Source organism: Leptinotarsa decemlineata, unplaced genomic scaffold (assembly GCF_025532065.1).
Source record: "Leptinotarsa decemlineata unplaced genomic scaffold, Ldec_3_MD MMD2_P_RNA_scaffold_6, whole genome shotgun sequence".
Lineage (NCBI taxonomy): Eukaryota > Metazoa > Arthropoda > Insecta > Coleoptera > Chrysomelidae > Leptinotarsa > Leptinotarsa decemlineata.
Genome location: NW_027412533.1, coordinates 6,904,473 through 6,921,067, shown reverse-complemented (window position 1 = coordinate 6,921,067; position 16,595 = coordinate 6,904,473). Strand labels below are relative to the sequence as shown.

The window sequence follows — 16,595 nt, the reverse complement described above, 5'->3', positions numbered from 1 at the left end:
ATGCACGGAGTTCATTTCGTTTCTGCTTAGTGCGTTTTACTTACTGGCCTGTATTGAAGGTCTCCTCGGCCACTCTCCAATCATGTGTTTATCCTCTATTTTTGTCACTTGAACTTCGGTCTAGTGTTTTGTCTCTTTTTGCAGCAGGGCAAAAACAGAAAGTGATAGGAATGTAGTGCTCTTTCAGTATATACACATTTTATTCAAAAACTAATTACGAATTCTCACGGAACACCAAATCACCCAACTGAAGGTGAGAATCAATTTTTGTACTTATTTTCTTCTAAGTAAATGCTATGTGACCTTCATGAGAGTCACTTGAATGTAATTATTGATTTGGGAAAAACCATTTTGTGGAATAGTCAACAAAATTTCTCAAATTTATTATCTCCTCGTCAGTTCAATTCCCCAAATCACCTGTCATTACTTTCAGAACGATGGCCCGGAATGGAACGAATGCGATCCTTTCACTCTATCTAATTCCTAGAAAAAGTACAGAAAGACATACGTGCTTCTGGAAAACGGCACATCAAACCGACCCTGTATCTCATCCATCTAATCCCGGTCTCTGCGAAAGTTCAGCGCGATATAATCGGGTCACCGTTTACGAAATCCACGTGTGCGACGTTGAAGGGATAAAGTTGCAACTCTCACAATACCGATCAATTACTTTGTGATCATGCGATTAAATCTAATCTGACCCTTCCAATACAGATGTCGACCCTTGTCAGCGGAATAGTTTTTATTGGTAAGTCGTTTCTGCGACTGAATATTCGCAACTTTCCCAATATCAGGGATGTGGTGTGTAATGCCAAGCAAAGTTAGACGAACGATGTCAAAAGTCGAAGTATTAGTTGTAACAGGGGAGAGTGTATATGAAAGAGCCAGGCTTTGAAAGAGCCGATGTGATATTCTACCACTTACCAAAATCTTACCAAAATTGGAGTTTAATGTTTGTATGACAACACTGAATAGCTGTCATCCACAAACATTTAACAGTTCTGCGAAAACGAATGGCGTCGGTAGACCACATCAAAAATTTTAGGACCAAAAAGTATTTTTTTTTTTGCGTTCACTCAATATGTTTTACAAAGAAAAGTGCCGCATGAGTTAATAAAATTGATATGTTGTATTATTAGGCATATATTTAGCATTATTTTACGTTATTATTAATGTCATAATGTTTACGCGAAATAGCTGTATTTTGAGGTTACAACTTAAATGACACGATGTTTTGAAAAAGCCAATAATGGAGGCTTTGAAAGAGCCGGCTCCAGGATGCAGCACTGTTTCAGCTCCTCCTAAAGTCATCTCTAAAAAAGGGTCAAAACAAATTGGACCAGTTCTTTCTGCTGATATTTCCACCTACTTGTAGCCTGGATGTTGCGGTTTACGGGCCTTTCAAAATAAAATAATGAATAGATATGAACGAGTGGATTGTGATTTAAGACTGATAAATAACTGATTTTCACAGAAATGAACTATTTTATAGTTTGATGATATTTATATAACAGATAAATAGTGATTTTTATTTGCTGAAAGACTGTTTTTTCGCATAACATAGCACTTGCCCAGCTCTTTCATACACATGTTGCTTTGAAAGAACCGATTTCCATTTTTCCTTCAAGTTGCCATATTACTAATTTCTGTCATGGTATCTCATTTCATTTTGATTGGATAACCATGACTAATAAACTAATTATTTACAAAAAGCAATTTTATTCAATAACCATCACCTGATGTTATCTTTTTTTGATGTTTTTCAAAACTGGCTCTTTCATACACATTCTCCAATATTCGACTTTGAGGTTAGGTTTAATACCCGCAAAGTATACAGGTTGATTCTGTACAGTTGATCGAACTGCTCAAAATTAAACGGGATTCCACTGGTTTTTGACAAAGAATATATTATCTCGGTTGAGGTTGCAATTGAAACTGAAACAATATACCTTCACAAAGGAGGGCTCTGTTTGTAGCTCCTTGATGAACAATCTCCAGAGCAGCATCGTTTCATGACGATTATTGCATGAGTCCTGAAATTGGACTCAGGAGCTGAATTTCAATGGGTCTAATTTTTCATTGGCATACCTTATGATTACGGCTTCGTATTTCTCCTTAGTCCTTTATCCAGCAATAAGTATTTATATAATTAGTAACATGATTGAGCGCCTCTTCTTGATAACTCAGCTCAACGTTGAAACCCAACTTTTGCAGTCAAACTACTAAACATGTATACTCACTCCTTGTGTTTGTAGCAGTACAATATATTATTAGTATTACTATGATCAGTATGATATTGAATTTTGATAGGAGATTCCAACTATTACAACCACCATTTCAACAGTAAACTATATATAATCTACAGAAAGGAGATTTCGATATATCTTTTGTTTTACCTCTACTTTTCGAACGATATTTGCCACACCTAGGGCTGAAAACTGCACGACAAATATAGTCTTACTTTGATGGCCAAGGAGAACTACAAATATACTATCCTGGCAGGCTGTGATGAACCCCACAGTTTCTGATTTGTTTGACACTATTTTGTTGAGAAAGACCACATGCAAAGGCTCAATTCCTATATAGTCGCAGAAGCAAAGTGATCTCTGGAGCTTTGATGTGGGTCTTTGCTTAATGGATATCAAATTGATAACAGCGTTGTGGTTATCTTGTTCAGTGTTCAAGACTGAAACCAAGTTCATTGACCCCTTGGACAGTTGTCTTAATGATAGAACGTACAACGTCCTTCCGGCAGTACGTGGCGTCCTTAATGTCCTACCACCTTTCAACTAGGTTTAAGAGGCTCATTCGTCCTTCTAGCAGACTAGCAAGTACTACCATGACGTTTTAAGCTAGCGCAAAAACAAGTTAGAAAATGTTTATTCCAACTCGTTTTTTTTTTAATTAAATAGTACTAGCCGATACATGATGAAAATCTTTATTAAAAAACTAATCAATACAGTTCTTGTATGATTTTCACTAAAAGGGTTTTACAAAAACAGCAACACGTGTTTCGCTATACAATAGCTCCTTCAGGCATAAACTGCCACGTTTTCTTTTAATTTGACCTCTTCTTAGTATTCTTGGTATCTCAACTCAATTTCGAGCGCAAAAACCATGTTTTGGGGTAATTTCAAGCTTCGACTTCATTTAAAAGCTGAGGGGTTAGAAAAACCATGGAAAATAGAGGGGGTAGGCTTTTGAACGGTAGCTCTACGTTCAGTATAAGCTAAGATGTCTGCAAGTCAACGTCGCGTCTTTATGTACGCCTCAGCCGCCACTGCAAATTATCAAGATGTTGAACTTCTATCGGTATTTTAGAGGGACCGTAAAGTTGATTCTTTATTGCTACATGTAGCACTTCATATAGCACCATATGCTAAAAAAAGGTATGACGATGATGGAAAAGTTTTTTATACGACTGTGGAAAGACCTAAAATAGTCGAAGATTATTTTCATGGTGCTCCAGCCATCGATACTCACAACCATATTTGGCAAAGTGAACTTGTACTAGAAGAGGCTTGGCGAATCCAGAACTGTATCCATAGAACGTTTGGGTCCATTTTTGTAATAGTTGAAACCAACACTTTTTTGGCTTTCAACTATTTTGAAAGTCGGTACCGCCCAGTGGACCATCAGCACTTCACTGAAGCGTTGGCCAACCAATTAATTAAAAGGGCCAACATTACACGACCAGCGAATATTATTAGCCTGACTATACCAATTACAGGGGAAGCCAATGCAGGGAACACCCATGTGCTGATTGCACTGCCCAGAGGCAGTGACAGGCGCCGCATGCAACGGAAATGTCTTATCTGCTCTCGGGTGAGAAAAATTCAGACAAAAGCCAGTTTCTATTGCGAAAAATGTGGACCAAACGCTGTAATGTGTAGTCCCCAAATATTTTTTTTTAATGGAAATATATATTAACTTTTATATGCAAAAGTGTTCCTTTCTCGTGTTTTGAATGTAATGTTTATTTGTGGAAAAAATGTTTCGTTTGTAAGACTATTATATTATATATATATATATATATATATATATATATATGTTTTTTTTTGTCGTTGTTATTTCTTTATGCATTCCTAAAATCCCAATAATAATCAATGAGTCTGAGAAGTCCCACCTAGTACGCAGCATACTGCCAGAAGGACAAAGAAATTGAAAAGTCGAGTTCTGCTGGCAGGACATGAAAAATTTCAACATCGATGTACAAAAGTACTTCCGACAGGACCTTCCAGCAGGGCACGGGCGTGTACGTTTTATCATTAAGACAATTCCTACCCTCTGATGGTCGCTGACAATGATAACATAGGATCGTAGTTTAATTATTTTGACGTTATTAATCAACGCTTCGAATTGATACTTCGATTCTATAATTGTAATGATTTTCATATCTTTGTTTCTATCCTCTCGAACTGGATCATTATATTGTCGCGGGTGAGTTACTGCCATAACCAATGGCGACATATTTCAAGCTAAAAAACAGAAAAATCACAATTCCATTCTAAGGGACCGTCATTATTTTTCCATTCCGTACATCTTTGTTGAATGTCGAGATCGCACCTCACTCCTCTTCCCAGCATCACCGTTCCTCCCCGAAAAGATCTCGTGTCTGTGTTTAATTTATAACACTACCTACAGAACTACGCAAACGTCGTCGTTGAAAATTATGGCTTTTCCGCTTTCCCTGGAACGGAGCATGAATAATGATGTTCATTTTATTAGAGGTGCGAAAACCGATTCATCAGTCAAGACTAATGCGCCAAAAAAGTCCGTTCGTTGTGCTAGGCCTATAATAACGACCATTCTGTTGAGGTTTCTGGCTTTTCGATGGATCGGTTCGAAGATTTATGGGTGTTGAAGTCAGTCGGATAATTCGGCTCCACATGATTTGAAAACTAGTATTTTATCATGGTTAATATACGAGGGTAATGACAAAATGATTTAAAAAAGGTTTGTGGTTGAAACAGTATTATTAGCATTGGGCTTGTTTCATGCTACTGAAAATGATACTGGTTTGCTTATATAGGCTGATTCACGGTGGATGGCACATTAGACGTTTCTGGTGAACCAGACAACGGATCACTTTGAAAATTTAATGGAGGGCATATTCGGACATTCTCTAGCCAACTAAAATATTTTCGACAATGCAGTAGCAACTTTGATTTTTCAAATGGAACACTCTATATATAATATTATTTTTGGAATCTCCAACAATTGCCCGACAACTTTTCTTGATATTTCCCTATACCTATCTGTTACCGTTTTCGAAATAAAAATTAATTTCAATTTTTTTCTTCGAAAATCATGACTTATAAAAATGCCGATATCTTTTAGATAAGAAGTACTATGATATCGAAATTTGGTTTGGAGTTAGGTGATACTTGGACACTTCCCACACGTCAGCCTAATCTCCGTTACTTCAATACAGGGTGGTAAAAAAATACAGTTTTTTCGTTTGCTTGAAAAAGTTGCTGAAATTTGATTATTTCAAATGGAACACCCTGTATATTATTGAAAATTCGGAAAGCTGCTGAAATTTGCTTTCTTTCTATGTATATGATACCTATACCTAACTAGTCAAGTTTCGGACTTATGAACATTTATTTGTGAAAATGTCCCTTCAGAATGGTATTTCCATTCGGTATTTGGTAAGCAGGCCATGATTACTATTTGATAGTAGCGTTGTGACATTCTCCTAATAATATCGACATTTTCGTCACTTCAAAAGTTGCAAATACCTTCAAAACGATGGAACAAAACTATTCAAACGAAGTTCTTATGAATTTGTTTATTATTTTTGGACAGTGTGACAAAAGTATCAGCAGAACATGTAGAAAGTTCAATGAAATGTATCCGAATCTACCGCCAATAAACCTCAAGAAATTTATACAAATTCAGAACAATTTCAATGCATTTGGATCAACTTTAAAAGCACCAAGAAACTTGCCTCGACCCGTAACTTTCGAAGACAACCAGATTAATGTCTTAGCATATTTTCACGCATTTCCCGAGTCATCGATAAGAAGTGCTGAAGAAGATTTGGGTATAAAATATTCATCGGTTCAAAGAATCTTGCGAAGACATAAAATGCATGATTATAAATTCACCAAAATTCAAGCAATGAAGCCTCAAGATCCTCAACAGAGAGTAGAATTTTGTGAAATGTTGTTGACACGCATTCAAGAAGATCCACTTTTTTTAAATAAAATTATTTGGACTGATGAATCGAAATTTTCGAGAGAAGGGATTTTCAATAAAAAAAATCGTCATTATTGGTCCAGTGAAAATCCTCTCGTCACAAAAGAAGCCGGATTTCAAGAAAAATTCAGTTTTAATGTCTTCTGCATGTTGATGGACAACAAATTGAGGTACGTGATATTCGAGGAGTCATTAACATCCAGAAGCTACCTGAATATTTTGGAGAATACTGTAGACAGTTTCGTGGATAATCTGCCACTCGAAGATTATCGAAACTGTTGGTACCAACTAGATGGAGCTCCTGCACATTGCACAAGAGAAGTGAGCGCAGAACTGGATAGACTATTTGACGATCGGTGGATGAGGCGCTTGGGACCATGGAATTGGCCAGCGAGATCACCCGATCTTAATCCATTAGATTTTTATTTGTGGGGAATGTTTAAAGAAAAAGTTTACAAAATACCCGTGCGTTCGAGAGATGAATTGTTAGAAAGGATTGCCCAAACATTTGAAGATTTGGATCCCAATGAAATCAGATCTGCCACCACGAAAGCAGTCAACACCCGCATTTTAAAGTGCTTGGAAGTGAACGGCCAGCGATTCGAACATATTTTGAAATATTCCACATGATTGTTTTACTTTTTTATAATTATTCATATCAATATTTCCAATTTCAAGTTTCTTGGTGCTTTTTTAAAGTTTATCCAAACATATTGAAATTGTTCCGAATTCGTATAAATTTCTTGAGGTTCATTGGCGGTAGATTCGGATACATTTCATTGAACTTTCTACATGTTCTGCTGATAATTTTGTCACACTGTCCAAAAATAATAAACAAATTCATAAGAACTTCGTTTGAATAGTTTTGTTCCACCGTTTTGAAGGTATTTGCAACTTCTGAAGTGACGAAAATGTCGATATTATTAGGAGAATGTCACAACGCTACTGTCAAATAGTAATCATGGCCTGCTTACCAAATACCGAATGGAAATACCATTCTGAAGGGACATTTTCACAAATAAATGTTCATAAGTCCGAAACTTGACTAGTTAGGTATAGGTATGATATACATAGAAAGAAAGCAAATTTCAGCAGCTTTCCGAATTTTCAATAATATACAGGGTGTTCCATTCGAAATAATCAAATTTCAGCAACTTTTTCAAGCAAACGAAAAAACTGTATTTTTTTACCACCCTGTATTGAAGTAACGGAGATTAGGCTAATGTGTGGGAAGTGTCCAAGTATCACCTAACTCCAAACCAAATTTCGATATCATAGTACTTCTTAACTAAAAGATATCGGCATTTTCAGAAGTCATGATTTTCGAAGAAAAAAATTGAAATTAATTTTCATTTCGAAAACGGTAACAGATAGGTATAGGGAAATATCAAGAAAAGTTGTCGGGCAATTGTTGAAGATTCCAAAAATAATATTATATACAGAGTGTTCCATTTGAAAAATCAAAGTTGCTACTGATTTCTAATAGAAGCGGCAACACCGTATTGTCGAAAATATTTTAGTTGGCTAGAGAATGTCCGAATATGCCCTCCATTAAATTTTCAAAGTGATCCGTTGTCTGGTTCACCAGAAACGTCCAATGTGCCATCCACCGTGAATCAGCCTGTATACTGATCGAGTTAGGGCTATATTATACTTATCAAGCCTAATCAGTCCCAAGATCTCTTTATATTTGCAAAAAAAAGAACAATTCGAAAAACAAGAATTTAAGTTGGCCGCGTGTCTGTTGACCAATAAAATTGATCGTGTCTAGAGTGGAGTTGCCAAGTGTATTGGTTTTTAATATCCAATCACAGATCTCATGATCCAATTTGACAGACGCCATTTTTGTTGTTATTGTTGTGAATACAACTGTCACAATTATCTAATTGAAGAAGGTTTTTTTTTTTGGTAAAAGGTGGGTCTTGGCGGGTGCCTATTTTGCTGCATATACCGTGTCATTAGTTTTCATTTCGAAAAATATTATTTCAGGTTATTTTTGTATTGAATTTTACCATTACTACCACCAAAATGGTTAAAATATGTTTTATACCTAGTTGTAAACACAGATCATCCATACCAGACAAAAAGTTTAGGTTTCCAAAGGATAAAATGATGAAGAGAAAAAATGGGTGAAAGTATTGAAAAGAAAGAACTACAATCCATCTACTCTTCCAAGACTTTATACAAATCATTTAAAAAGTGACTATAAATGCAAGGGGGACGAAAATATTGAATTTGGTGACACAGTTTTTTATTTCAACTTCAAGTATTCTCCACAGAAAGTATCATCTGGAGTTAATACTGTTTCTGAAAGTATAAAACAAAATGAATTAATATTTTTTCAAAAATTCAAATAATTTCCATTTCAATTTTAAATTTTATCATATGATTAATGGTATTACCTCACAAGCTTTTCTTTTATTTTGGAAGATTCAACAGATTACCCAAGCTATCCTATAACGCTTGAATTTAGTAGCAATATTAGAAAGAGGTATGTATGAAGGAATGTAATAACAATATCAATTGTATATAAATATCAGTTATCAGTTTCAACAAGTACGCACTCCAATGTAGTTAGAAAACGACCAGAGTACTTATACAAATATTTTGTTTACGACTCGTTTGCGAAACAAAAATAGATTGGACCCAGTATTTAAATCTGCCTATAGGAGCTGTGGCATTTAATAACGAAATCACGGAATGTTGGCGTTTTGCATTAATGATGAGCATTTGATACTTTTTACTATAAGGGAACATTGTATAGCATTAGCAAATTGTACGTCGAGAGACGTACGTTTTGATAGAAAATAAATAGAAATGCATGAATACAGGCAATAATTATAAAATATGTATTTTTATATTTCAGAGCTTATTTTTTTGTACAACATATAGTCAGTTCAACTTCTCCATTCCACCAATTGAACGATCTGCGGCGATTTCAATACTGTACTCTACAGATGCAGGCGTGGTCATAAATACTAATCTCATGCATCTTATGATCGTCCTCGAATAACGGTGTGTATCGTAGATTACGACAGATCCAAGGCTAAGCATGTTTACAAACGTGTTGCACTCCGTGACATGTGCATCATCAGTAACCGCAATCAAATCGATTTTTGTTACAAGGCAGCTCTTCCAAGGTTGATAATGCAATGATATCGACGTCACGCATCCTATCAATAAAGAATCGATAGCAATAAATTGTTTTTTCTTTTGTTCTGCTATCATTGGAAGGTGGTAATTGTGATGCTAAAGGATTTAGTTTCCATAGAGGGAGTTGGTTTTTGCGGAACACCGAGCGTATATGGCGATTCCTAAACGGGAAATGGATTTTCTGTTTCTGGTATTTAGGTTATGTTGTTTCTCATAATTTACTATTCAATAAACATGTGATTGGATTAGTTCTGGGATGGAGAAATTGGTTCGACCGTTAATAAATAAATCGTGAGGCATCTAGATATTTATTACGACTGCAAAATGTGATAAATTCCTGTACATTCGTTGTGAAATTTGTTCTTTATTAAAAAAAATTCTTCATGACAAATAGCGCTTTGTCAACGTCAAAGAAATGAATACTGTACTACACTTGACAAAAATAGAAAATGTCCTGCAATTTTATGTTATTCGTAGAAACTAACGATATTAATTCATGAAAACCTAAAATCTAAATCAAATATATTGAGTCATTTCCCCATGTGCATCTATGAATGGAAAAAATATTGAAAGAAAAATATAAAATACCAGTCCCGACAGAGAATGAAATTTTTATTAATTTTCGAATCGTTCACCATCTGGAAAAGCTACGTATATTAATTTCATGTTTTGTTCCATGTAGATCATTCAATTCGTAAATGAACTTCACAGATATACGACGAGACTTACGATACTTATACGAGACTTATTGATTTAGCTTTCATCATTTCTTAGATTGTTGAAGGGTGAATACACAAAAAATGACAAGAGAAAAAGTTAATGTAAAATCACCATAGATACTTCTGGCCGATGTGAAGTGAAAAAAATGTTTTCTTCAACAAATGAGATATCCTACCATATTCACAAAGTCACCTATTTGAACATTTCATGTTTTCAAATGAAAATTGATTACCTACTCAAACAGTTGAGAATTCATAAATGTCAGTCGTCACTTTCCATTTGTGAAGGGCTATAAATATAACACATATTTCTTATCGTTTTCAAGAAATATAGTAAACTGAAAAATCTCTCGAATATGGTTTGAAAATCAGTTCAACCCAAAATTTCAATAGTGTTTGCGTGCAAACATCTATTATCACTCATATGATAGAAACATTTCATATTGATGTTGATGAACTATGAGATAATGGGCATGTAGCCATTACCGACGTTGTGAACCATTTTGTTTGCGTTTTCATGTCCACAGCAGTTTACAGCATCACAATTCGATTTGGGGAATATTTCAAAGCGAAATGGTTTTGTAATTTCCAGATCGTCGGTTCTAAATGGACCAAATAATGGATGATTGGTATAGAGAATTTGTTTCCAAAATATTTTTGTACGAATCTTCCATCAAAACAAAAATTGAAATCGATATTTATTGCAACTTTCAAAAATGATTAGGAATAAAGGATAAACCGGCCCATGATTCTCCAGATGTTACATAATACTTGTTTCAAATGGAATTCCTATACACTCAAAGTGTTGTTACTATTTTGAATGAATGTATTATCTCCTGTATAGAAATCAACGTAGAGAAAGCGAAGTCAACACAAAAACTTCAAAGTAGTTTTCTGTGATTTTCAGGGTGGACGGATTTAAGTTTCAACTTTTTCATCTGTATATTCACCAGACTGTGTTTGTTGTTAGCTTCCACATTGTATTCGATATAGAACGGGCAGAATTAGAAATCAATTAAAAAAATCATAATAATAGCCCATTTTCCCGGTGAAATGAAACTGCTGTAAGTCGAAAATTTTAAATTACGTTATTTCGAACATAAATGGTTCAGATGGATTTATGGTAAGGTTAGACGTTGTGTACAAAATATTTAAAGAACTGAGACAGATGGGAGAATTGATATTTTTTGACATAAAATATTTTCTCTCCATATCTACTGGTATAATCTGTCTGGTTATTTATTTCTTGCATTTTCCTCATATGAAAATTGTAATATCAACCATATGAGATGAAAAACTACGCAAAAAATCGAAAACAAAGCAAAACACTGACATAATTTCGCAAGAATCAGTATCAAAGAAAGATGCTTATTTGAAAGCATTTCGGAAATTGACAAGTTTTACATCCCACACAAATAGATCATCAATTATGTCCACACATTACAATTTCAACGAATTCAATCAATATCAAAAATTCAAATGTGTTTTCAAAATTCGTGAAAATGACGTCAGATATCAAATCGATGTCTCCCAAATATTCAAGCTATTCAGAGTGAAAAGTTATTATCATTTCGACACAAAAGTTAAAAGTTTTCAGTTTGAAAGTTTTTCAGGTATTGATTCGATAAAAAATAGATTAAGAAATCTTTGTGAATCATAGAAATACAAATTTCCGTGAAGGAAACACCTACAATCACAATATAGTTTCGAGTGATATCGAAATCAACGTATCCATGAAAACCCCTCTAATTCTTTTTGCTTCTCTTATAACCATACATTGTTCTCCAATCCTTTCAAAGAGGAAGCATCAAGACAAACACATAGCGATGCAGTGCGCTGTGCAACAATATCTTTTAATCCTAATGCATTATAGCTGCATACAAAAGCTTTAGTTCAGTTGGGCACGTGATGTTTGTGAAAATTCTCAGCTCTATTCCAATACTGAATTACACTTTGTGCAACAGAATATTACACATGCGGTTCGAATGAAATACGTAATAGAACACATACTTTCATATGGTATCTTTTTTCAGTGAAGGTGAAGAATGAAAATAAATTAGTATTTCGTCCACTTTTGATTGACTGATTGATTGATTTGTAAGAAAATAATTTCAGAAACTATCCGTCCGGCAAATCATATGAGCAGAATTTTCATAGTATGTTTATAATCCGAATAAAATAAATGAAACAATTCATATTAATTGAAACTTACCACAGAACATCAGTGGAAACTTTCAAATCTATTGAGCCATTTTTAAGATTGGTCCACACAGTTCTATTGCATTAGTAAATAACTCTTATGTTAGTTTTTAGCAAACATATTTTATGTACACACGTATATATGCATTAATTTAACCCTGCTGAATATCTCACAGGGGTGAGAATAGTTTTTTAATAGCAACAACAGTTTGTTGGGAGCTGTCATTTTTACGCTCTTTCTCACTGGATAATGATATGCTTTATAAATCTGTCTGCTTCCCAGATCTCGTCACAAGTCCTCTCTGAGGTCACAATCTGGCTACTCCTTAGATTGATATGAAATATAGAAGGGTGTTCGTTGGTATTTATATCAAATTGACAGATCCATCTATCATCAACAAACTTCTTCATCCAGCCCCAGAGATCCAAAAGACATCAACGTTTCACACAAAGCTTTCTTTTTCTATATTAAAGTTGTTTCTGACAAAATTGGACAAATTTCAAAAAAATAGGACATGAGAATGATATTCACCCACAACAATCAAATATCCCTCGTTCCCCAAGAACAAAATTGTTAATGCATCGTAGGATATATAAGAAATTTCATGTTCAGATTGCCATAGAACATATAAGTAGGCCAGACCAATAGATGTGTGACAAGTATACTAGTGGAACATCAACTTGCTATTCGGAAGCCAAACCCATCCTCAGTCCTGTCCAAACATTATGAAGAGACAGGACACAAGGCAACACGGTGGTTGCTATTGACCGAATCGACTATGTCAACAAAACCCTTGATTTCTTGAATTTAGGAAATTTTGAAATGCTGAAACGTGATCCAACTAATTCTGTCCAAAGACAAGTGAAAGATTTTTTGAAAAATTCAACCATACTTTTACTGAAAGGGAAAAGTTCAAATTAACATTGACGAACCCCCAAATGCCTAAATTATATTCACTCATAAAACTGCACAAACAGAGTTATCCAATTAGACCAGTGGTTTCTTTTGTCACTGCACCATCAGTGAAATTATCAGAAAGGTTAATGAATATCATCTTGAACCATTGTCACTTCCAACCAAAATTCAGTCTACGGAATTCATATAACTTAATCAATAAAATAGAGAACATACCTCTACCAGACAACGAAAAACTATTATCCTTTAATGTGCAGAATCTTTTTCCTAGCATACCTCCTGATTTTACTGTTACTTCAGTAATAGAATTATTAGATGAACATAGAGTGAACCCAGTCATAAAACGGGAAATAATTGACCTCCTGTATTTATGTCTCAAATAAAATTATTTTCAATTCAACAATATTTATTCTTCCTCAAAAGGTTTAATTATGGGAAATCCATTAAGCCCCTTACTTGCAGAAATTTTCTTGGATAATCTAGTGAAGTCGATCTTTAAACACCCTCTGATTAAGAATTTCTTGTATTGGCATAGATATGTGGATGATGTATTGGTATGTTTTACAGGTACAAAGAGGTAATTAGATACTTTTCATAGGAATATTAACAAAATTCATGAAAACATTAAATTCACTATTGAAATAGAAGCAGAAAACTCAATCAATTTCTTGGACTTAATAATTAGTGGAAGGAACAACAAACATGATTTTTCAATTGATCACAAACCGTCCTATACGGATGTTACTATACATTACGATTCTACCCATCCTTATCAACACAAAGTAGCAGCTTATAATATCATAATTCACATATTAGTCAATGTTCCTCTTTCAATAGATAATTTCAATGAAGAACTTGATATCATCAAGCAAATTGCGGTTAACAATGGGTTTAAAGACGAATTAATTAACAAAATACTTGCCAAGAAAGTCTACGCAAAAGCGATTCGAGACGTTTTTCCTATTGATAAGGTGGATAATCAAAATTATAGAGCTTTAACGTATTTTGGACAACCAATGGAAAAAGTGACTTCATTCTTGAGGAAACAAGATATCAAAATTGCTTATAGAACAAGTAATACGTTGGGAAAGTTAGTGGAAAATAATAAAGACAAGACATCCAAATTCGAGAAATCAGGAGTATATAAATTAAAATGTGGAACGTGTCCTAAGGCATATATTGGTCAAACGGACAGAATTGAATCCAGGAACATCCTACGAGCTACGTAAATAAGAAAACAAATTGAACATATTCAGATCATCTTCTAGAATAAAATCATATCTCTAACGAAGAGTTCGAAATTTTGCACATATAAAATAAAGGTTTGAAACTGAATCATTTGGAAACAATGGAAATTAATAAACTTGAAAATGCAAACATTCTAATGAATGACCGACTGGATTTGAATAGATCACCATTATTGAACTTGTTTTCTTAAAATCCGAGAAAGAATTATTATTAATGTAGGTGTGAGGTAATATGCTATAGGTAATCATAATTCAACAGGTACCTTAGGTAGAAGTTCAGGTAAGTTTTTGGAAGTAGTCTCAATTATGGTTACCTGTAGTATATGAATATTAATATAAGAATAATTTGAAGTAGGCATACACTTGAAAAAGCTACTGTGCTAGCGAAACATGTTGTGATTATATTTTTTCAAATAAAGTTTGTGGAGATCAAATCGTGAGGTGTAGTTTTTGAAATACTATGGATTTCCATCAAGTAACGGCCGAATCAATCAAAAATAATAATAAAATATTTTGGAAGTTGCCCCTTTCCTCTCATGCATACCTACGACTTTGTATGTACGCGTGAGAAAGGTTAATGAAGTCAAGTTGCTGGAAAATAATTCCATGAAAATCAAAATATTAATAGATAAGTACTATTTTAATCATTCCCATATTGATTTCAATTTAAGAGCCACCGGTAGACAGCTGTTTCAGCCTATTGGGCATCGTCAGTATCGGGCAGGCGGTCCCCGATTGAAGAAAATGTGTGAATAACCAAGAAAAGTACTTAAAAAATAACTGCGTAAACGCAAGCGAGACATAAGTGGAACCAAGTCAACTAGCCAAGTGGTAAACATTGTAACAGCAAGATCTCCCAATAGTTCTATAGCTCTCTGAAAGTGGTTTCATCACCAACCATTATTTTATTCAAGAACGAAGAAAAAATCGAAGCATTAGGCAAATTTCATTTATCCCGTCAGTGAGTAAGGACTCTGCGGCTTTTACAAAAATCTATAACGAGACTTCACAGGAATAATTTATTTAGTTACTTGAGTTAGAAATCAGATTGTCAAAACAAAAATTCGCCAAAGCTAGAAAAGGATTAATCATGATAGTCAAAACATGAACTCACCAGTGACCAGGAGGGTCAAAATGCGATGTGGCCGACTCAAATCCATTTCAATCGTTTGACACCTCGATCGAAGTTAATGCATTATCAGCTCTCCTGATTAGATGGTTCCGACTTGTGAGCCTGAAACGAGAATATCAATTTATCATCATACTCTCCGGTTGCTACTAGCGAAATTCAACATGATATCGATGAACTGACTGATCAATCAAATTTGATGTGAATAATGAATCCATTGTGTTTGGTTCACATATCAACTCAGAAATGAATATTTGAACAATAACGTTTTGGTGGAATGTCGATTCAATGAGCCTCACTTCAAAGCACCGAAATAACAGACAGCTACTGAACATATAGTTATGAATTTCAAAATTTTATTTGTCTCTTTAAATATATCTGCAATGATACTAAAATCGTAACAGTTTCAACACAATATTATTAATGATAATAAATTAACTTGAATTTATTACTTTCGAAAAAAAATTGAATAACAATAGATAGAAGATTAAAAAGTCATATGACGATACATCAATGTAAACTCATACTTGTTATAATGATTGCTATTGACAGTTTACAGTTTCTTAACGTGTTAGGAATCACACGTTAAAAGGTAAGACCTCGTTAGTCCTTAGCTCGCACAATTTTCTCAACTTCTGAGAGCTATCGTTCGTATGGGGGCGACAGCTGATTAACGGAAAAGCAGATTTTGAACAGATTTTCATTTTCGTTAGTAGACTGAAATTGGATTTTCCACAAAAGCACATAAGCCTCAACAAGGTTATTATTTTATATTGTTCCACACATAATGATCCAAAGGATCCACAGAAAGAAGTTGTTTTAGTTTTAATTTTTTTTATGATCATTCACGATTCGTAATGGTTTCAGCAGTTCACCTAGTCGTACTGATACTATTACTACTACTTCTACTACTGGTACTACTACAACTGCTAAGGACATCTATATCCCAGTAATGTTTCCCATAGTTCTTTTGATACATTTTAGGAAATCATCAATTCAAAATTTTGAATTTTTTTTTTACTATTTGC

General features: G+C 34.3%; 1 protein-coding gene across 7 annotated transcripts in view; it reads right to left on the bottom strand.

Annotated features, from left to right (window-relative positions):
• LOC111505964 (uncharacterized) overlaps nt 1-16,595 on the bottom strand; it is a 405,865-nt gene that overhangs the window by 91,297 nt on the left and 297,973 nt on the right. For all 7 annotated transcript variants that reach the window (XM_074169892.1, XM_074169899.1, XM_074169896.1 and 4 more), the window contains one exon: nt 15,553-15,672. In XM_074169892.1, the coding sequence (XP_074025993.1) occupies nt 15,553-15,598 (46 nt within the window). In that variant the 5' untranslated portion in view covers nt 15,599-15,672. The remainder of the gene's footprint in view (nt 1-15,552; nt 15,673-16,595) is intronic.